Source organism: Pogona vitticeps, chromosome 2, assembly GCF_051106095.1.
Source record: "Pogona vitticeps strain Pit_001003342236 chromosome 2, PviZW2.1, whole genome shotgun sequence".
Taxonomy (NCBI): domain Eukaryota; kingdom Metazoa; phylum Chordata; class Lepidosauria; order Squamata; family Agamidae; genus Pogona; species Pogona vitticeps.
In genome coordinates, this window is record NC_135784.1 from 10,303,513 (window position 1) to 10,325,967 (window position 22,455).

The following is a 22,455-nucleotide window of genomic DNA, read 5'->3' on the forward strand; positions in this document are numbered from 1 at the left end:
CTCCGGGTCTCCTCGAGAGGGAGGAGAAGGGGGGGTTCCAAGGGGGAGAGAGGACCTCTGGGGTCCAGATCCCACCTCCAGAGGCAGGGAGGCCAACGCTCCTGCAAGGCCCTAGGGCTTCATCCTCTCTCTCTCTCTCTCTCTCTCTCTCTCTCTCTCTCTCTCTCTCTCTCTCTCTCTCTCTGTGTGTGTGTGTGTGTGTGTGTGTCGGGAGGGGGGGTAAGGAGCCCCTGCCTTCCCCTGAATCCTGCGAGCATCCTCCGGTGGATGAAAACAAAGGAACGGGAGAGAAAGTCACTTGCCTTCCATCTCCCCCCCCCCTTCCGTCTAATGACCTAGGACAACCCCCTCCCTCCTTCCCTCCCTTAAAGAAAAAAAAGTCCCAGATGGGGCTGAAGAGGAAAGGAGGGCGGCGCTGGGGGGGGGGCAGGCAGGAAGTGGAGGAGCCGGGATGGGCAGGAGAAGTGGGTTTTCCTCCCTGCACCTACTCTCCGAGGGGGAACGTCTGCCCGACCTCTTGCTCTTTAGCACACACTCTCTCTGTGTGTATTTGTGTTTTTTTCCCCCTGCAGGATCTGGTAGAGAGGCGAGGTAACCCAATCCATCTCAAGAACAGATCCTGAGCTGACGACCAACTGCAAGTGGGGGACTACCTCCCCCCCCCTTAGCGGTTTCCTTGTTGTGTTGCTTCTGAACACAGATCATCTTTTTCCGAAAGGCAGGCAGGGGAGAAGCAGGACAGAGAATGTGGTGGATTTTCCTCCATGGGATGTTTCTTAGCGGAGGCTGAAAGGGGAGATCTCCCCAGGAACAGTCAGGGCACAATTCAGGGCCGTCAGCTGTGCAAAAGACCTGCCCCTCGCTCCTCCTTCCCAAGGGATTCGCCCTCCTGCCTCCAATTCGTGGCCCTCCATGGGGTGGAGCAAAGGGGGCTTTGGAAAGAGGCCGAATGAGCTCCGGTCCTTCCACATGGAGGGCAGGAGGAAAGAAGGACCGGAAGGAAACCCGGCCTCTTTCTGGGGTGTTTCCTCTCCTGGCAGTTCTTTTGCAGAGTGAATGATTCTTAAGGGTCCCTTCCAGACCAAGTGATTGTGAAATTCTTTTCTTTACAGCAGGGGCAGCCAACACCAAGACACCCCCCCCCCACCCTCGGTTGATGCCTTTCCAAGCCCCTGTTAGATTTGGAGTGAGGTCAAAGGGAAGAGCGAAGCCTAAGCAAGGTTGGGGGCTTGGAAGAGAGCAGGTGAGAAAAGTCCTGAGACCTGAACTCTGCCCGCCTTGGGTTGGCAACCCCACAACACAGGGCATTTGGCACGGGGGCTGAGGAGCACCTTTGGAGACGCCCCCTGCGTTGGGATCCTTAGGGTGAGAAAAATAATGAAGGCTCCCGTGAGAACAGGGGGCCTGGTCCAACCCTCGGTCCCCTACATTACATGGGCTCTGGTGTTTTCTAGATACAGTGGTGCCTCGTTTAACGAGTGCCCCGGTTAACGATGAATCCGCATAGCGATGGCAAAAAAGCAAACTCTTTTGCCATCGCTTTGTGATGTTGCCTATGGGGAAAAATCGCTTTGCGATGTTTTCCCCATGGGCCCCATTTTCCCCCAGCTGAGTCGTGGGAGTCTCCAAAGGACCGCTCCCGCTGCTCAGCTGGGGGAAAATGCCGGTGGTAGCCTCGGAAGGACCCTTCCAAAGGGTTGTTCCAAGGCCACCGCCGGGATTCCCCTACGGAGGGGGCATTTTCCCCTAGCTGCGCGGGAGCCCCGCTGCTCAGCTGGGGGAAAATGCCGGCGGTAGCCTCGGAAGGACCCTTCCGAAGGGTCGTTCCAAGGCCACCGCATAATTCCCCTTCGGAGGGGGCATTTTCCCCTAGCTGAGTGGGAGCCCCGCTGCTCAGCTGGGGGAAAATGCGTCCTTCCGAGGCCACCGCCGGGATTCCACTTCGGATGCCTGAAAGGCATCCGGACCCCTTCCGCCGCCGCCGCTTGGATCCACCCCGCGGCCAGCTGCCCCCCGCCATGGTCGGACTCTCAGGAGTCCGGCTATGAATGGGGTAACCGGCCGGGAGGCGGATCCAAGCGGCGGCGGCAGTGGTAGGGGCTTTGATCCGGCCCCCAGCCGGTTCCCCTTGCATGGTCGGATCAGACCAAGCAAGGGGAACCGGCCGGGGGCCTGATCCAAGCGGCGGCGGCAGCGGTAGGGGCTTGGATCCACCCCCCGGCCGGTTACCCCATCCATGGCTGGACTCCTGAGAGTCCGACCATGGAAGGGAAAGCCGGGCGCGGGGCAGCTCCAAGCGGGGGCGGGGGCAGGGGGGTTCCGAATGGCTTCCAGTGCTTCGCCTGGAAGCCATTCGGACACCCCCTACCCTGTCCCCACCGCCGCTGAGAGCCTTCCGAGCTCTCAAAGGGCTTTCTCCAATGTGTGGCGGGGAAGCCCTTTGAGAGTTCGGAAGGCAAATGTCGGCGGTGGCTTTGGGGTCCATCCAAAGCCACTGCCGACTGCTGACATTTTCCCCCAGCTGAGCGGCGGGGCTTTGAAGCTCCCGCCACTCAGCTGGGGGAAAATGCCAAACGCCCCATTTTCGGTCAGCTGGTCGGCGGTTCCGAAATGGCCGACCGGCTGTGCTGCCTCGCTTTAGAGGCACCGAAAATGGCCGCCACTATGGAGGAACATCGCTGAACGGTGAATTTATCCTCCATAGGAACACATTAAACAAAGTTTAATGTGTTCCTATGGCTTTTTCTGTTCCGTTCAGCGATGTTTTCGCATAGCGACGATTAATCCGGCACGGATTAACGTCGCTATGCGAGGCACCACTGTATTCATTTTTTTACCATTCTTAGTGTAGTATTGGGTTGATTCTTTTAAAGATTTCTAGACTTCCTGTTTTTAAATTTTAATTCTTGTGTTTTAAAAATTTACATAAGCTGCTTTTAAAGGCAAAAAGTGAAGTAAAACATTTTTAAATAAAGAGCGGGAGAAATACACTCTTTTATGTTGATGCTTTCATCGCATGTCTTCGTGGGGAGAAAGTGCTGTTGCTCTCTGGTTCTCTCCTGTTGCCCCCGCTTCACTAGGAGCTTTTATCTCAGAGCCCAGCATGAGATGCTCCTTCCCTCCCTCCCTCCCTGCCTCCCACCCTCCCTTACTGTGGTTTCTTTGTCAGCTGCCTTTCTTTTCCTCTTGTTCTGCTGCCTGAAGGAGGGAGAGGGGATGGAGTCCCGTTCAATAGAAACATGAGGAAGGCATACTCCAGAAGGAAACGTTGTTGATTTGCTTTATCCATAAAGCCTCCAGGCTGATCTTTTCTATTTTTCTTTTCTCCTAGGAAGGGGCGAGACTGAGCTGAATTCTCTTCGCTTTTTTAGGAACAAAAACCAATAACCAAATCCCAGATCCCTCCAACATTTGCAAGGTAAGCGAGATTTGAAGAGGTGGCTTAAGTAGCCTTGCCACACACACTCTCCTCTCAGTTTCACTGGCCCAGCAGGTTATCGTCTTGGTAAAACTTGGTCATCTGGATTTGGGGTGTGGGGGTTCCCCTTCAAGCCTCCCCTCTTCTTCCTCCTTAACAGATAAGCCACAGTGGGGAGTTTTGCTTTGCACCATCAACATGTACTTCAGATTCTGATGATAATTAAGATGGAATGTCATTTCTGTTCCCACCTACTCCTTCAATGGGAGGATAAAAGGGACAATAGACTAAGGCTGAACCCAAACAAGACAGGGGGGCCTCCAACTGGGTGCCCCTGATGTCTGTGATTTGCATGGTTCCCAATGCACGCCGGGCATTCTTCTGGAGCCAACGCTGTCAATAGAGAACCAGAAAGTGCCTGTGGTCCAATCCACTCACTTCCCTCTTAGACGAATTGTGCAGCTGCGTCCCTGCCTGGATGCAATGGTCACTCCCTGGATTGGTCCACACACAGATAGTCCCAAGCCTTCCTGGAGCAGATGGCCACACATTCAAAAGGGAAAGATGCAGAAGTAATGGGAGATTTCACTTATCCCGATATTTGATTGCTGTTAGACTCTGCCAAGAACACAAGGTTCAGCAAATTCCTTTCTGGGCTTGCAGAGAATTTCATAGTCCAGAAAGTGGAGGAGGCAACAAGGGGGACAGCCAGTTTAGATCTCATCTTCACCAACAGGGAGGACCTTGTTAATGAGGTTGAAGTGGTGGGAGCCGTAGGTGGGAGTGACCACCCTCTCTTGGAATTTGTTTTACAGTGGGAAGGGGAAGCCAAGTGTAATCACACATGCATTCTAGATTTCAAGAAAGCCAATTTTTGTAAATTTAGGTAATTATTGGCTGAAATTCCATGGGTGGAGGTACTAAAGGAGAGGGGAGTTCAGGACGGATGGGAATTTTTTAGGACAGATACTTTATTTTCCAGCCTGATATATTGTTTATTCTATAACAAACAGATAACAATTAAAGGAATACAGGAGGAGGGGGGAGGAAAGGAAAATTACACCATACAAAACATACACACAGGGAAGTGTTTACAGTAATACAATATCTAGTATAATCTTGATTCCATAACTGTGTTACAATACTAAAATCCGTAACATTTGTTATATTCTCTACTCATATTTTTTTTCTGGGACCAATCATAAAACATTTTCCAGGTTTCTTTAACATTCTCAGAGAATGCCGCTGACAAGCTATCCCATTTTGAGTCCACATCAACGTTATAGCTCTAAATATGTGCAACATTTCTTGCCTTGCATTCAAAAGAGCATGTCTGGTTCATGGGGTGGGGTAAAGGGGCTTTGGAAAGAGGCCGAAGGAGCTCCAGTCCTTCCACATGGAGGGCAGGAGGAAAGAAGGACCTGAAGGCTACTCAGCCTCTGCTTCTGGGGTGTTCCCTCTCCCAGCAGGTCTTTTGCGGAGTGAATGGCTCTCAAGTGTCCGTTCCAGACCAAGTAATGGTGAAATGCTTTACAGCAGGGGCAGCCAACACGAAGACCCCCACCCTTGGTTGCCGCCCCTCCTAGCTCTTGGGAGGTTGACAGTGAGCTGAAATTTATTTATTTATTTATTTATTTATTTTATTTATATCCCGCCTATCTAGTCGATAGACCACTCTAGGTGGCTTACAACATGGGATAGCACTATAAAAACAACAGAATTACATAATAGAAAACTTTCAACAATTGGGTTAAAACATTAGGAAAGAAAAGAGAAGGGGATCAGGAATTACCGTATTTTTTGCACCATAAGACGCACTTTTTCCCCACAAAACCGGGGGGTGGAAAGTCTGTGTGTCTTATGGAGCGAAGAAAACAGATTATATTTTCCTGTTTTCTTCTAAAAAATTGGTGCATCTTATGGAAAGGTGCGTCTTATGGAGCGAAAAATACGGTAACTAGGAGGGAAGGCCTGCCGAAACATCAATGTTTTTAATTGCTTTTTGAAAATACCGAGCGAGGGGGCCGCGCGAATATCAGGGGGAAGGTTGTTCCAGAGGCGAGGAGCCACCGCCGAGAAGGCCCGATTTCTTGTCTTTTCCTTCCGGGCCTCCCTCGGCGTTAGGCTCCTCAGCCTCACCTCCTGGCTCGCGCGAGTGACATGGGTAGAAAGGGAAGAGCGAAGCCTAAGCAAAGTTGGAGTTGGAAGACAGCAGGCGAGAAAAGTCCTGAGACCTGAACTCTGCCCGCCTTGGGTAGAGAACCGCACGACACAGGGCCCTTGACACAGAGGGCACGGAGACCAAGGAGGACCTTTGGAGACACCCCCTGTGCTGGGATCCTTGAAGTGAAAAGAATAATGAATGGTCTCATGAGAACAGGGCACATGGTCCAATCCTCCGTCCACTACGTGACACAGACTCTGGCATTCTCTAGATAGTCATTTTGTTTACCATGCTTAGTGTAGTATTGGACTGATTCTTTTTAAAATTTCTAGACTTTCTGTTTTTTAATTTTAAAACTTGTGTTTTAAAAATTTACAGTACATAGGCTGCTTTGGGTCATTTTAAAGGTGAAAGGTCGAGTAATTTTTAAAAAAATAAATAGTGGGAGAAATATACCCTTGTATGCAAATGCTTTCATTGCAGGTCTTCATGGGAAGAAGGTCCTGCTGCTCTTTGGTTCCCTGCTGTTGCCCCCTCCTCACTGGGACGGGGGGGGGGCTTTTATCTCAGAGCCCAGCAAGAGATGCTCCTTCCTTCCTTCCTTCCTTCCTTCCTTCCTTCCTTCCTTCCTTCCTTCCTTCCTTCCTTCCTTCCTTCCTCCCTCCCTCCCTCCCTTCCTCCCTCCCTCCCTCCCTTCCTTCCTTCCTTCCTTCCTTCCTTCCTTCCTTCCTTCCTTCCTTCCTTCCTTCCTTCCTTCCTTCCTTCCTTCCTTCCTTCCTTCCTTCCTTCCTTCCTTCCTTCCTTCCTTCCTTCCTTCCTTCCTTCCTTCCTTCCTTCCTTCCTTCCTTCCTTCCTGTGGTTTCTTCGTTGGCTGCCTTTCTTTTCCTCTTGTTCTGCTGCCTGAAGTAGAGAGAGGGGATGGAGCCCTGTTCAATAGAAACATGAGGAAGGCACATTCCAGAAGGAAACGTTTTTGATTTGCTTTATCCATAACGCCTCCTGGCTGATCTTTATTTTTCTTTTCTCCTAGGAAGGGGCGAGACTGAGCTGAATTCTCTTTGCTTTTTTGGGAACAAAAACGAAAAGCCAAACCCTAGATCCCTCCAACATTTGCAAGGTAAGCGAGATTTCCAGAGTTGGCTTAAGTAGCCTTGCGACACACACTCTCCTCTCAATTTCCCCGAAAATAAGACAGGGTCTTATATTAATTTTTGCTTCCAAAAAAGGCTTTAGGGCTTATACTTTCAGGGGATGTTTCATTTTTTTCCTGTACAAAGATCTATGTTTAATCAAATTTATTTATTCATTTATTTAATTTATATGCCGCCCACTCTAGCCAGAGGTCTCTGGGCGGCTTACAATAATTAAAATTCTATACAATAAAATGATTAAAATACAATTAAAATACAATTAAATTTGCCATCATCAGGACCCACAGTTGTTATTTCAATTAAAAGCCTTCTGGAACAGGAAGGTTTTGACCTGGCGCCGAAATGTCATCAAGTGCCAGAGGAATTTCAGTTGGGAGGGCATTCCATAGTCTGGGGGCAGCTGCCGAGAAGGCAGCCATGTCATCTTCTGGTTGTTGCACAAGGATGGAGGGCGGGGTTTCACTTAACTGGGGCTCATTTTTAGGGTAGGGCTTACGGTATATTACGACCATCCTCAAAATCATACTAGGGCTTAATTTCAGATTAGGTCTTAATTTGCAGAAAACAAGGTATATATATCTTTTAAATCAACAATTTCTGGCCTTTTATTGAAATAGAGCATTTCTGATCTAAAGGTTACATTTAATCCATCTATAGTTATCATTCCACATTCAAATCCAATCATCTGTGTCTATATTGTAGCCAAAACTTGGATCCCTTTCATCATCACTCCTTTCACACTTTCATTCTCCTAATTCTCTTCTAACAAAAAGGTAAACATTTTGGTATGATCTTCTCTCTAGTATTGTGACAACCCCAGACCTACTGGAGTATACCACCCTTTAGTTATGCTGCCACCAACCATTCCCTATAAGGAGTCACACAGACCAGGAATGGATTTTAATAAACAAAAGAACAAGGTTTATTGAAACAACAAACAGGGTAAATAAAAGGATCAGGTAGATAGGATACTGGAACGTGGCATAGTCCCAATCATATACATACAACAGATTGGTTCCCCCGGAACACTTTAAGGTAACGCACAGACCCTGAACCTATCAGTTCTGGCTACCTAGATAGAAACCTGAACCTATCAGGTATGTACTAACTGACTAACAGTTGTACCCAGTCTGACACACAGACTCCAACTCCTAACTCTTCACACCAGCTCCAAATATATATACAGTACAGCTCCTCTCCCCTGATGTCCCGCCTTCCACTCCCCATAGGATGGAACTTTCCCTCCAAACCCATGACAGACAGGTACCATCAGTGCTGTATGTGACACCTCCCCTCTTTATAAGTTGTTTTGCGGGGGAAAAGCTAAAGTGCTTTTCTCCAAAAAACCAACCAGGATCAAAACACATAAAGAGTTATACATTATAACACAATACCATACTTACTCACTCTAGGTCAAACATATCACTTATGCCTTTAAACATTAATATTTGCAATACATTAAGTTACCTTTATTAATACAAACCAAGCCTGTTCAATAAACAGGTACATTTAACTTTTGGTCACCAAAATATACACAGTCCATGGTTTCTTCGCCGTCTTCACTCGTCGGGTCTTCTTGACAAGGCGTCAGCAACACAGTTCATTGACCCTCTGACCACTTTCACTTCAAAGTCAAAATCTTGCAGGTTTAAAGCCCACCTCATAAGTTTACTATTATGGGTTTTCATTGTCTTTAACCACTGCAGTGGTGAGTGGTCAGTGCACAGAACAAAATGTCTTCCCCAGATGTAAGGTTTGGCCTTCTGAATCGCGTATACTATGGCCAGGCACTCCTTTTCCACGGTCGCCAAATGTCTCTCACCTTTCTGGAGTTTCCTACTCAGGTAGGACACTGGATGCTGGTCACCATTTTCTTCCTCCTGGCAAAGAACTGCTCCTACCCCGCTGTTAGATGCATCGGTGTAGATGATGAACTCCTGGTCGAAGTCGGGAGCACGCAGCACTGGATAATGGATGAGCGCTTCCTTCAACCTCCGGAACGCCTCCTCACAGTCGCTGGTCCACGGGATGCGGTCATCAGTCTTCTTCCGCGTCAGATCGGTCAGCGGAGTCGCCATCTCGCTAAACCTCGGGATGAACTTTCTGTAGTAGTCCACCAACCCAAGAAATGATTTGACTTTTTTCTTGGTGTTGGGTCTGGGCCAATCACGAACGGCTTCTATCTTGGCCTCTAGGGGTTTGATCACTCCTCCCCCTACTATGTGACCCAAGTATTTTATTTCTGGGCTACCCAGCTGCAGTTTGTTCTCTTTGCAGGGTCTAAGCCAAAGCACTTCCTCCCCTGGGTTAAAGTGCCTCTCCCCGGCTTTTTGGTCATACCAGGTTTTCTGTCTGACCTTCTGAGCTTGCAGGTTTTCTGCTGCTAGCTCTAGGTTTCTCTTCAGGTCATTCATTAAAGTGTCTATATACGTCACAACATCTTGTGGGTCATCCTGGGTGATCTGCTCCCAATTTTGTTTGATTAAATCAAGTGGACCTTTTACTTTTCTCCCAAACAAAAGTTCAAACGGACTGAACCCAGTACTGGCTTGGGGCACTGATTGATAAGCAAACAAAAGGGATTGCAGCTTCTGGTCCCAATTGTTTGGATTCTCTGCCAAGTAAGCCCTAATCATGCGCATCAGAGTCCCATTGAACTTCTCCGTTAACCCATTACTTTCGGGGTGATAGGCAGTGGTTTCCTTGTGTTTAATTCCACAGATTTGCCATAACCGTTTCATGAGCTTTGATGTGCCCAGATCTGTGATTATTTCTGAGGCAAATCCCATCCTGGACATATACCCCACCAAGGCATCTGCCACTGTGTTAGTTTAGATGTTAGTCAAGGGAATGGCTTCGGGGTACCTCGTGGCATGGTCCACAATGGTGAGAATGAACCGGTTCCCCCTCTTTGTGGCCTCGGGCAAAGGTCCCACAATATCCACTCCTATACATTTGAACGGGGTGTCAATCACAGGCAAAGGGCACAACTTCGCTTTGGTCCTGTCACGGTTATTCCCCTGCCTCTGACACACATCACATTGTTTACAGAACTCCTTGATCTGCTTCCCTATTTCAGGCCAGTAAAAATTCTGTGTGATTCTCTGCTGTGTTTTGTTCACCCCTAAGTGCGCAGCAAACATGTCAGAGTGCCCCCTTTGTAAGATCATGGGGCGATACTTTTCAGGTACCACTAGCTGACTTCTGATCCCATCTCCCCCTTTTGAGATATTCATCAGGGTCTCTCTATATAAAATTCCCTTTTTCTCGCGAAATCTCGCTTGGGGTTCAGGTGTTAGCTGGGTGTCTGTCACCTTTTCAAAACACTTTCGGAGAGTGGCGTCTGCCTTTTGCTCTTGGCCAAATTTGCTGTCTGTGGTTAAGGTTTCTGCCACAGCTTCGGGACTACCCTCATCTGCTTCAGCCTCGGGCTCTTCAGTACCCCCCTGAACTGTCCCCGTGGTAGCTTGTGAGCGTGTAATCACTAGCACCCGTTTCACATGTTCAGCCAGGTCATTTCCCACGAGCACGGCTGCTGGCAGAGTCGATGAAATCGCTAGCTGCCAAACTCCCCTCCAGCCTTGAAAGCTCACAGGTACCTCTGCTACTGGCAGTGAGATCACCTGTCCCTCAATCCCTGCCACCTTCAGGCTCTCATTTGGGATTATATACTTCCTAGGAATAATGTCTGGATGGCACAGGGTCACTTGGGAACAAGTATCCCTTAGCCCCCTATACTGATGGTCAAGTATTCCTACGTCCACCCCTGCGGTCTCAAACAATTGCGAATCTGTCCTAACTAGTAAGCAGCGCTTGACCTCCACAAGAGGACCATTTTCCCCAGCCTGATCAGCAGATGTAACTGGTCCAGATTGAGTAGCCATGGTAACAGGCTCCCTCAATGGCAAGGAGCTTTGCTCTGTCTGGACACAGAACACAGCTTTTGGCTTGGTTCCACTCAAATCATGAGGCAAATTTCCCTTTAGCTGCTTTAATTTCTCACACTCTGAGATTAGATGGCCCTTTCCTTGACAGAAATAACATTTTCTGCTGTACTTGGAGTCTTTCTCATCTGGTTTTGGTTTTCCCTCCAAAATCTGAGGTCTTGGTCGTTTCATGTCTGAGGGCTTCCCTTCAACATGGGCCCCTCCCCCTTGCTGGTTTTTCCCTGGTCCCTGAGAGTACCTGCTGTAGGTTTCTTTGGGCTTACCCACAGATTTCCCCTCAGCACCTAAGGGCTTCCTTATTTGGTAAATAAAATCTGCGATCTCTGCCGCTTCTGTCACCGATTTCGGTTTCCTCTCCCTCACCTGGAACTTTAGTTCCCCATGCAGGACTGAATAAAATTGTTCCAGCGCTATCAGGTCTTTGAGCTGCTGGAAGGTCTCTGTCCCCTCCTGAGACAGCCATTTCTCTAGCAACCTCACCAGTTGGGCCCCCACTTGGGTAAAAGTCTGCTCTGGTTTTTTGGTGAGTGACCTGAATTTTTGCCTCAGCTGTTCAGCATTTATCCCATGCGGGGCAAACACCAGTTTTTTAAACTCAGCGAAGTCCTTCAGCAGTTCCACTGGCATCTCTGCATAGACTTCTGCCAGGCTGCCACTAATTAAAGATCGCATAATGGTCATCTTCTCAGTTTCCCTTACTGAGAAGTCCACAAACGCTCTTTCCACGAGGGAAAAGAACACCTCAGGGCAATCTCCCTTGTTGTACACAGGGAATTTCTTCAAGTCAGTTTTAGACAATTGGCCCACCTCAGAATCTCTATTATTATTGTTCTGGTTCATCATTTCCAATTTTCTTAACTCAAACGCCATCCTCTCTCTCTCCAATCTTTCTTCTCTTTCCATTCTCTCTCTCTCTCTCTCTAATTCGAATTGTCTTTGTCTCTCTTCCCTTTCAAACGCCATTCTTTCTAACTCCAACTGTCTCTGTTTCTCTTCCCTTTCCATTCTCTCTCTCTCTAATCTTTCTTCTTTTTCCATTTCTAATTGTTTCATCCTAAATTCATGCTGTTGGGCTAGGAGCATTTTTCTGAGTTCTGAGGTCAGTTCTCCCGTGCTCTCATCCTGCACTGAGCCAAATTCCTCCTCAGAACCTTGGTCTCCCTGTGGTTCTCTCACTTTCCCCTTTTCTGCCATTTGGCTTCGAGTCAAGGGCATAATCCCCCCAGAACAGGCTGCCTTCAAAAGTCAAGCCTCAAAGTAAAACGACGACTTTTTTCCTTTTGCCTCAGGAACAGCCTTCTATAGACTGCTGCTGTCCCTCCAGCACCAACTTGCAACTGTTGCCAGGTAGAATCCACCCCCTCTGCTAGGCCTCTCAGCAGACAGGCTAGATCACTGTTACTTCACACAGCTTTGCCTCAGCCCTTTCCTGCCAAAACGGGTTGCCTCAGAGCTCCCTAATCTAGTCCCCCCAATCTGAGGTTGCACGTTCTTCCACTAGCCTACCTCCCCGTGAGGTAAGCCTAGAAGATTACCTACGCGCCCTCAGATTTTCCCTGACTAGACCCCCCTTGCTCTGGGCACACTTGCCAAGGCTTTGCTGGACCACTGGGCAACTGGACCAGTCGTATCCCACATGCTGGACACCAATCAATGTGACAACCCCAGACCTACTGGAGTATACCACCCTTTAGTTATGCTGCCACCAACCATTCCCTATAAGGAGTCACACAGACCAGGAATGGATTTTAATAAACAAAAGAACAAGGTTTATTGAAACAACAAACAGGGTAAATAAAAGGATCAGGTAGATAGGATACTGGAACGTGGCATAGTCCCAATCATATACATACAACAGATTGGTTCCCCCGGAACACTTTAAGGTAACGCACAGACCCTGAACCTATCAGTTCTGGCTACCTAGATAGAAACCTGAACCTATCAGGTATGTACTAACTGACTAACAGTTGTACCCAGTCTGACACACAGACTCCAACTCCTAACTCTTCACACCAGCTCCAAATATATATACAGTACAGCTCCTCCCCCCTGATGTCCCGCCTTCCACTCCCCATAGGATGGAACTTTCCCTCCAAACCCATGACAGACAGGTACCATCAGTGCTGTATGTGACAAGTATAAATCCACAACTCATCCACCTGGACCTTCCATTCATATAAGTCCATTATTTTGTCTTTCTTTAGTCTTGATTCTAAATTTTCTTTTTCTGCTACTCCCACTGCTTTGGTGAATTGGTCTTTTTTCTGAATATTCCATTCCACATCCTCTTTGAGTCCTGAGGTTACCACCTTGATTTCTAGAGTTTGGGCTTTGATCTGATCTGTAAAAATTTATTAATAATTTTCATTTGAATCTCCTGCATCTAGTTCTAAAAAGAATCTGCCATTTCTATTTCTTGGGTATAAATTTATTGTAAGGTAACAATTTCCCCTAAGAAATAAAACCTCAATATAATTTTTAGATTGAATTTGTCCCTAAGGTTCTCAATTCACAGAGAAGACTAATTATATTTTAGTTAGTTAGGCATCCTTCAGTCTCGAAAGACTATGGTAAAGTGCTCTGTATGGGGGACTTGGAACTGCATCTAGTGTGGCTGAAAAGGCCAATTCGAGAGTGACAATCCCTTCCACACTGAAGACAAATGCAATCTGTTCCCTATCCAGCACCCTGATTTTTCTGCTTTTGTGACTGCCTTTTTGCCTCGGCCTGCTGGACAAGTGTCTCTTCAAATTGGGAGAGGCCATGATGCAGTGTCTGCCTCCAGGCTGAACGCTCAGATGTCAGGGATTCCCATCTGTTGAGGTCCATTCCTAAGGCCTTCAGATCCTGCTTGTAGATGTCCTTGTATTGCATCTGTGGTCTCCCTCTGGGGTGATTTCCCTGCACTAATTCTCCATACAGGAGATATTTAGGAATCTGACCATCTGCCATTCTCACAACATGCCCAAGCCAACGTAAAGTTGCTGTTTCATTAATGTAGACATACTAAAAATTCCAGCTCGTTCTAGGTCTTTGACCTGCCAGGTGACACCAAAAATGCGTTGGAGATGCACAAAGGGTCCAGGACTCACAGTGGTGCCCCGCATAGCAACGTTAATCCGTTCCGGATTAATTGTCACTATCCAGAAACATTGCTATGTGGGGGGGAAACCCCATAGGAACGCACTAAACTCCATTTAATGTGTTGCTATGGGGCGAAAACTCACCGTTGAGTGAAGATACTCCATAGCGCCGCCATTTTCGCTGCCTCAGTAAGCGAGGAAACTGCGCGAAATGCTTGTGGCAGCCATTTTGTGCACCCAGCAGCCATTTTGGAACTGCCGATCAGCTGTTCTAAAAACATCACAATGTGAAGATTAGTAAGCAAAACGCTTACCGATCATCGCAATGCGATGTTTCCCCTATCTAAACATCGCAATGCAATTGCATTAGCGATCGCAAAAAACAGATCGCTATGCGGATTCGTCGTTAAACGGTGCGAGGCACCACTGCATTCCCACATTCCAATAGGCATTAAATTAAATTCATAAGTCGAGGCACCACTGTACTTGCTCATGAGGAAGAAAAGGCCGGCTTGTCATAGTCATGTCATCAAATTAAAATCGTCTTCAAACTTTCCACCTTGACAAAGTTAGGCAGCTAATTCACCAAGACATGGTATCTCCTGGTCAGATGCTTGACAAAGGAAATTCTCACGAAGAGAGGTTGCTGTCTGAGATCTCCGGTGATCCTTCGCTGACAGCCCTAGTCTCCTGTAGGATCATGTCCCCCTTCCACTGCTGGGGGGAGTGTCTGCTGACCCGGAGTTTCCACACGGGTTCTCAGAGCCCTGGGATTCCCTTTGCTCTCGCTGCCCTCGCTTCGCCTCCCAAGAACTGAGATACTAAAGGCACAATCTAAGACTGTTCCAACAAGAAGGAAAAATGGGAGATGTCTAAAGAAACGGAATGGATGACTAAAAAAATTTCAACTCAACTAAGTGTAAAAAAATGTGGAAGAAATGGAAAAATGGGGAAAGCAAAGAGGAAGACAAGCAAATAGCCAGTAGATGTAGGGGGATGTTGAGAAAAGCTAAAGCACAGCACAAACTTAGACTTGCTAGAGAGTTTAAAGATAAAAAAGGGATTTTTTTTAGTTATGTTAGCATTAAAAGGAAAAAGAGGAAGTGAGAGGGTCTCCGCGTGGAGATGATGGCCAATTACTTACATGGGACAGGGAAAAGGCAGAACTACTCAACACCTTCTTTGCTTCCGTTTTTTTCATAAAAGGAAAATAGTGCTCAACCTGAGGGAGGAAGAACAGGTGAAATGCAGTGCGGGAAATGCAGCACAGAATAGGTCGAGAAGTAGTACAGGATTACCTCGCTAACTACCAGAGTGGTAGAATATACCAGATGGGCAGGATATAAATCGAATGAATGAATGAATGAATGAATGAATGAATGAATAAATAAATAAATAAATAAATAAATAAATAAATAAATAAATAAATAAATAAATAAATAAATAAACTTGGATGAATTTTAGTCTCCTGGGCCAGACGAATTCAATCCAAGGATATTAAAAGAACTGGCAGAAGTAACATCAGAACCATTGGCAATAATCTTTGAGAATACTTGGAGAACAGGGGAAGTCCCCACAGATGGGAAGAGGGCAAATGTTGTCCCTATCTTCAAAAAGGGGGGAAAGACCCAAAGAATTATTGCCTCATCAGTCTGACATGAATTCCTGAAAGATTCTAGAGAAGATCATTAAGCAGACAGTTTATAATTACTTAGTAATGCTGTCATTACTTGAAGTCAACACGTGTTTCTCAAAAAACAAGTCATGCCAGACTAATCTGATCTCTCTCTTTTTGATAGAGTTACAGGCCTGGTGGGTAAAGGGAACACTGTGCATAGCGTATCTTGATTTCAGTAGGGCCTTCAACAAGGATCCTCACGATATTCTTGCAAAGTAGAACGTGGGATAGGCAGTGCTACTATTAGGTGGATTTGTAATTGGTTGACTGACCGAACCCAAAGGGTGATCACAAATGGCTCCCCTTCTTCCTGGAAAGAGGTGACTAGTGGGCTGCCCCAGGGTTCTGTTCTGGGTCCCGTGTAATTCATCATCTTTATCAATGACTTGGATGAATGACTAGAGAGTATGCCAATTAAATTTGCAGATGATACCAAATTGGCAGGGGCTGCTAATTCCCCAAAGGACAGGATTAAAATTCAAAATGACCTTGACAGATTAGAGTCCCGGGCCAAAACTAACAAAATGAATTTCAAAAGGGAGAAATGTAAGGTCCTACAGCGAGGCAGAAAAAGAATGATCTGCACAGATATAGGATGGAAGACACCTGGTTAGACAACAGGACCTGTGAAAGGGATCTAGGAGTCTTGGCAGACAACAGGCTGAGCAACAGTCAGCAGGGTGATGCGGCTGCCAAGAAAGCCAATACGATTCTTGGTTGCATCAATAGGAGTATAGTGTCTAGATCAAGGGAAGTGATAGTACCACTCTATTCTGCTTTGGTCAGACCTCACCTGGAGTATTGTGTCCAGTTCTGGGCACTTCAAATCAAAAAGGATGTTGACAATGTGGAACGTGTCCAGAGTAGGGCGACTGAAATGGTTGAGAGGGGACATGATAGCCATGTTTTAATCTTTGAAAGGATGTCACGTTGAAGAGGGGACAGGTTTGTTTTCCAGGGCTCCAGAGACTAGGACAAGGAGCAATGGTTTCAAACTAGAGGAAAAGAGATTCCATCTGAACATTAGGAAGAGCTTCCTGACGGTTAGAGCTGTCCGGCAGTGGAATGGGCTGCCTTGAAGGGTGATAGAGTCTCCTTCTTTGGAATGGAGTCTGACCTGCCGTCCATCTCCATTGTGCTGGATTCTACCCCTTCTTTGACCTAGATGGCCATCCAACATGCCCCTCTCTATCCCTCCTGTAGAGTTTATCATCTGGGACTGCAGCATCCCACTGTTTTTCTGAATCCCTCCAGATTTCCATTATAGCCACTGTATCAATCTTATATCTACCCTCCAAATGTTCCAGCATTCCCATCTTTGCTCAAAGGTTTGGGGCACTTGCCTAAAAGCACCTGCATATGGGGGTCCCCCAAGAAGGGCTGTTTGTTTTCTTCTTCTTCCGGTGAACCAACAATTCCATCCCATCACGTTCCCAGTCCTAATACCTACACTGTAATCACTTTGTTGTGCTCTACCCTCTCCACCCTCATTCCACAGGGATGAGGAGTCCTGAAATGAATTCCACTTTGCTCCTGTTGTCTTTCCTCCCGTGGTTAATTTAAAAGCTGCTCTGCCACCTTTTTCTATGTTACACACCAGCAGTCAGGCTCCGTATTCATTCAAGTGAAGCCGGTCTCGCTTTTACAAGCTCGGCTTGTCCCATATAGCGAGAAATCAGCTTGCTATTTTATGATTCTGTAAAGCAGTGGTTCTTAACCTTTTTGAAAGAAACGCCCCCTTGAGCCATTGAGGAAGTTATCATCGCCCCCTCCCCAAAGTGATGATATCTTATTTATTTATTTATTTATTTATTTATTTATTTATTTATTTGTTTGTTTGTTTGTTTGTTTATTTGTTTATTTATTTAAGACACTTAAATCCAATGACCCCCGAAAACAAAATTCAATTCCAAGAAAATGAAATGCCCCCAAAGTAACATTTAATGATTTAGTTGCAAGCGAATTTTCAGACGCAAAAAGAAATATAAAAAGGGCATAAAAACAAACTGCAATGCAAGAACTAAAAATTTCAAGACAAAAACTCTGAAACTAAATTAAGATTGGAGGAAAATATATATTCATGCACACTGTAAAAAGGCTGCAGCCATCTTCACAGGTTTGGCTTGCTCCAGTGCCCCCCTACCGCCCCCTTCTGCTCCAGCGCTCCCACGCCGCCCCTTTTCATTCTACTGCCCCCCTGAAAAATGAAATCACCCCCTGGGGGGCATTATCGCCCACGTTAAGAACCATTGCTGTAAAGTAATCTCTCATGGACACACACACAAAAAAAACTTGCTGTAACTCTTTCAGCTAGCTGGGAAAAAGCCTATGTCTGTCCATTGGATTATCTTTTCAGCATCTCTTTGTTCTCTGCTCTTCAGCTCTCCCCCTTTTCCCCCGTCTCTCCCAGCTAACCGTCAGAGTGATTTATTGCCTCCATAAAAACGCCTACTTGCCGGCAGAGTTTTAGCCTATGGCAAATACATACTGTGGCATTCCTATCCTATTACACATTCTTTCTACAGGGCTTAACTTATACACGCCCTATGAGTACACAGATATATGGCAAGATACATAGATACATGAAAAACCATAGCTACATAACTAATAATAAGCTCTCTGTTCTGTCCCATCAGCAGAATCATTTCCTAACAGTCCCAAAACATTAACAAGTGCCAAATGAATCTAAACCCTTCCCCTTGACACCACCATCTCATCCACATGTCGAGACCTCTGAGCTCCGCCTGCCTAGCTGGACCTGTGCATAGAACAGGTAGCACTTCCAAGAACGCTACATTTGAGATACTGGCTTTGAGCTTCCTCCCTAACAACCAAAATTTGGCCTCCAGGACCGCTTGGCTACATTTCCCCACATCTTTGTTGCCAACATGCACCACCAATGTTACTTCGTCCCCAGTACTCTTTACACCGCTCTCCAGGTGAGACTTAATGTCCGCAACCTTTGCACCAGGCAGGGGAGTCACTGTGCGGTCCTCACAACCGTCTCAGACCCCTCGCTCTGTTTTCTTGAGGATCAAATAGACCACTACCAGAAGCCCCCTAACTCCCTCCTCACAAGGAGTATCCTCAATGTAACTGTGTACAGACCCATCAACTGAAGAAGGGGTCTCCTTGAGGGTGTGGTTTTCCTCTTGTCAAGACTGGCGTATTCCAGTCCGCAGACTTCCAATTCCAGCAGCTGAGGAGCTGCTTGTTAATGGGTGGGATGATGCCTGAAGGTCCCTGGAGGTCTCACCGTGGTCCCTCCCTCTCCGCCTCTGCTTCCCCCTGTCTGCAACCAAGACCTCAAGGGAGCAAATCCATTCCCTGAGCTCCTGGAGAGCTCCTTGCAAGGAGGACACACCCCTGACTTTTGGCCATTAAGCATGCAGTCATGTATCTGACCCTTGGTGCAAAACACAGGATAAACTCCAACCCATTGCTGGCTTCCTGACTGCATGCTGGTCTTTGTTTCAAGCTTGCCAAACCTCTTCTCAAAGGATGTGAAAGGCAGTATCTGGGGCCCAGGCTTCCTCGCCCTGCAGCTGAATTCACTGTGTCTTCTTAGCCTGTACTTGGTCGCTGCATCACATTCACCCACTTTTACTCTTCCTCTCTAACACTGTCCTTGGTATTTATTTTTGCTGACCAATCCTTTAATTCAAATATTTGTTTCCACTTTAATCAACTTTGAGAAGTTCCTTTCTAATTTTTTACAAACCTAAGTACAATCATTGGGGAGAATAAAAGAATGAGGATTGTTTTAAACGAATTAAAAAATTGATCTTCGGGACATTCATTTTAGACAGGACAATTCTACCAAAGTCTGATAGCTGACCTTCCTATAAACATTTAATTTATTTTTAATTTCTAATTTCAACTTCTCAAAATCTTGTTATTTATAATTTTTTAATTTTTAGTAATATTTATTCCTCCCTAGTCTAATATATATAGTAATAGTATTTTTCATCTTTATTCTAATTAAAGGAGGTCATCTCAGGTTTATTCCAGTTCATTTTGTCCTTTTCCCACTGATTATAATTACTGCTGATAATGGTGATCTCTCCTTAAGATGCATGTAGAGTAGTGTTTCCCAACCTTTTTTGGAGTCGTGACCGCCTTCTATAAACGCTAAGTGATCTGCAATTCCACCTCTCACATTTTCCTTTGAAAGTCATTTTAATGGGAGAATGAAATTACATCAAAATAGACTTTTCAGAATAGAGTTCTACCCTAATAATTAAAGGAGGGCTGCAAATCTACCTCTATTTATTTATTTATTTATTTATTTATTTATCTATCTATCTATCTATCTATCTATCTATCTATCTATCTATCTATCTATCTATCTATCTATCTATCTATCTATCTATCTATCTATCTATCTATCTATTTATTTATTTATTTATTAAATTGATACCCCACCCATCTAGAATGAAGTCTACTCTGGGTGTCTAACAATAATAGATAAAATATAACTATTATAATAAAATAAAAATAACAGTAATAATGTTGTTCAAGATGGGGGAAATAATGAGGTGATGACAGGAGGGAAACCCTGCCTAAAGAGCCAGGTCTTAAGTTTACTCTTAGAAACACCCGGTGAGGGAGCCAGAAAGATCTCCGGGGATAGAGTGTTCCAGAGGCAAGGGGCCATTGCTGAGAAGGCCCAGATTCTTGGACTTTCTCTCTGGGCGTCCTTGAGTGTTAGGCCCCTTACTGGCCCTTCCTACCTAGAATGAGGGTTTTGAGTAGATCTAGGTGGGAGGAGGAGTTTCGCTAGACATCGAGGTCCTAAACCATTTAGGGCTTTATATGTCTTCATTAACACTTTGAAACTAATGTGGAAATCAACAGGCATCCAATGCAAGGGAGCCAGAGTGGGGGAACTACAGTGGAACCTTGACTTACAAATGACCCTACTTGTGAATGATTCAAGTTACAAATGGCTCCGTTTGCATAAAGTTGCTTTGACTTGCAAGCGGAGCCTCGACTTACAAATTGAAAAAAAAACTTTCCTGCTCCTTTTTTTACACAAATTAATCTTGGGTCAGGGATGTGGTGGCGCTGCGGGCTAAACCGCAGAAGCCTGTTCTGCAGGGTCAGAAGACTAGCAGTCATAAGATCGAATCCACGCAACGGAGTGAGTGCCCATCGCTTGTCCCAGCTCCTGCCAACCTAGCGGTTCGAAAGCATGCAAATGCGAGTAGATAAATAGGGACCACCTCTTTGGGAAGGTAACAGCGTTCCGTGTCTAAGTTGCACTGGCCATGTGACCACGGAAAGATGGTCTTCGGACAAACACTGGCTCTATGGCTTGGAAACGGGGATGAGCCCCTAGAGTCGAACACGACTGGCCAAAAATTGTCAAGGGGAACCTTTACCTTTTTAATCTTAGGTCAAAAGAAGAAAAATAAGAAAACTTCACATCCTAGTGGCAGAGTATGGATTAACCAGCTTTGTATTAGTTCCTATGGGAACTAATGCCTCTACCTATGAACAGTGCCTCGACATATGAATGGAAAACAGCAGGTACGGATTAAATGTTTTCAATGCATTCCTATGGAAAAATTTTCCTCAACTTATTTATTTATTTATTAAATTTATATCCCACCCCTCTAGACCAGTGGTTCCCAACCTTTGTTACTCAGATGTTTTTTAACTGCAACTCCCAGAAACCCCAGCCAGCACAGTTGGTGGTGAAGGCTTCTGGGATTTGCAGTCCAAAACTCCTGAGTAACGCAAGGTTGGGAACCAGGGCTCTCGACCATGTCTACTCGGGGCGGCTTACAACATAAAATAAGACAGTATAAGATGTAAATAATCAAAAAATACAATATATTAGTTAATACAATTAGATTAAAGTTATCAGAATGGAATGAGATGACAGAAAGAAAATAAAAGACTTAGCTGACTGGAGGGAAGGCCTGCTTAAATAGCCAAGTTTTTAGCTGTTTTTAAAGACACCCAGTGAGGGTGCCAGCCGAATTTCTGCTGGAAGGGCATTCCACAGCCGAGGGGCCAGCGCCGAGAAGGCCCAGTTTCTAGTTTTTTCCTTCCGAGCCTCTCTCGGCGTCAGACCCCTCAGCCATCCCTGCTGGCAATGACAGGTGATTCGGGTAGATCTGGGTGGGAGAAGATGGTCTGCCAAATATTGAGGTCCCAAACCGTTTAGGGCTTTATAAGTGATCATTAGAACTTTGAAGTCGACGCGGAAACGGATGGGCAACCAGTGTAGTGCAGCCAGAGTGGGGGGAAGATATGATTGTGTTTTCTCACCCCACTAAGTAACCTGGCTGCCGCATTCTGGACCATCTGAAGTTTCCACATCAGCCTCAAAGGCAGCCCCACGTAGAGTGTGTTACAATGGTCTAATCTCGAGATTATGAGCGTATGTACTAGAGTAGTGAGGGTCCCCTGATCAAAATATGGACGCAGCTGGGCAATCTGCCATAGCTGGAAATAGGCGGAGCGGACCACGGACGCCACATGGGTTTCCATGGTAAGCGCCGGGTCCAGATGTAGCCCCAAGCTGCGGACCTCATTCTTTGCGGTAAGGGTTGTCCCCCCAAAAGAAAGGGAGTTACCTATACCGCTGACGGGAGGACCGCCCACCCTCAAGACCTCCGTCTTGTCTGGGTTCAGCCCCAACCCATTTGACTGCATTCATTCCAGTACAGTCTTCAGGCAGCGCTGAAGGGACTGAACGGCATCCACTGAGGTAGATGTAAAGGAAATGTAGAGGTGCATGTCATCAGCGTACTGGTGACACGAAGCTCCACACCCCTGATGACCCCTCCCAGCGGCCTCATGTATATGTTAAACAGCATTGGAGAGACGATCGACCCCTGTGGGACCCCACAATTGAGGCTCCACGGGGTTGAGACCCTCTCTCCAAGCTGTACTCTCTGGGGCCGGTCCTCCAAGAAGTAACGGAGACAAGCAAATGCCAGGCCACCTATTCCTAACTCAGAGAGCCTCCCCAGGAGGATACCATGGTCAATGGTATCAAAG

At 46.3% G+C, this 22,455-nt stretch overlaps 1 protein-coding gene across 8 annotated transcripts in view; it reads left to right on the forward strand.

The window, feature by feature from the left end:
• The first annotated feature begins 1,082 nt into the window (after positions 1-1,082).
• The window catches only part of LOC140703756 (uncharacterized), a 33,777-nt gene continuing 12,404 nt past the window's right edge, over positions 1,083-22,455 (forward strand). Inside the window, exons 1-5 of one of the 8 annotated variants that reach the window (XM_078387619.1) lie at positions 1,083-1,243; positions 3,332-3,418; positions 4,885-5,021; positions 6,613-6,699; positions 20,840-20,973. In XM_078387619.1, the coding sequence (XP_078243745.1) occupies positions 20,956-20,973 (18 nt within the window). In that variant the 5' untranslated portion in view covers positions 1,083-1,243; positions 3,332-3,418; positions 4,885-5,021; positions 6,613-6,699; positions 20,840-20,955. Of the gene's footprint in view, positions 1,244-3,331; positions 3,419-3,754; positions 5,022-6,612; positions 6,700-20,839; positions 20,974-22,455 lie in introns of those variants that run through there. The other 7 variants (XM_078387620.1, XM_078387621.1, XM_078387623.1 and 4 more) reach the window with 7 other exon arrangements.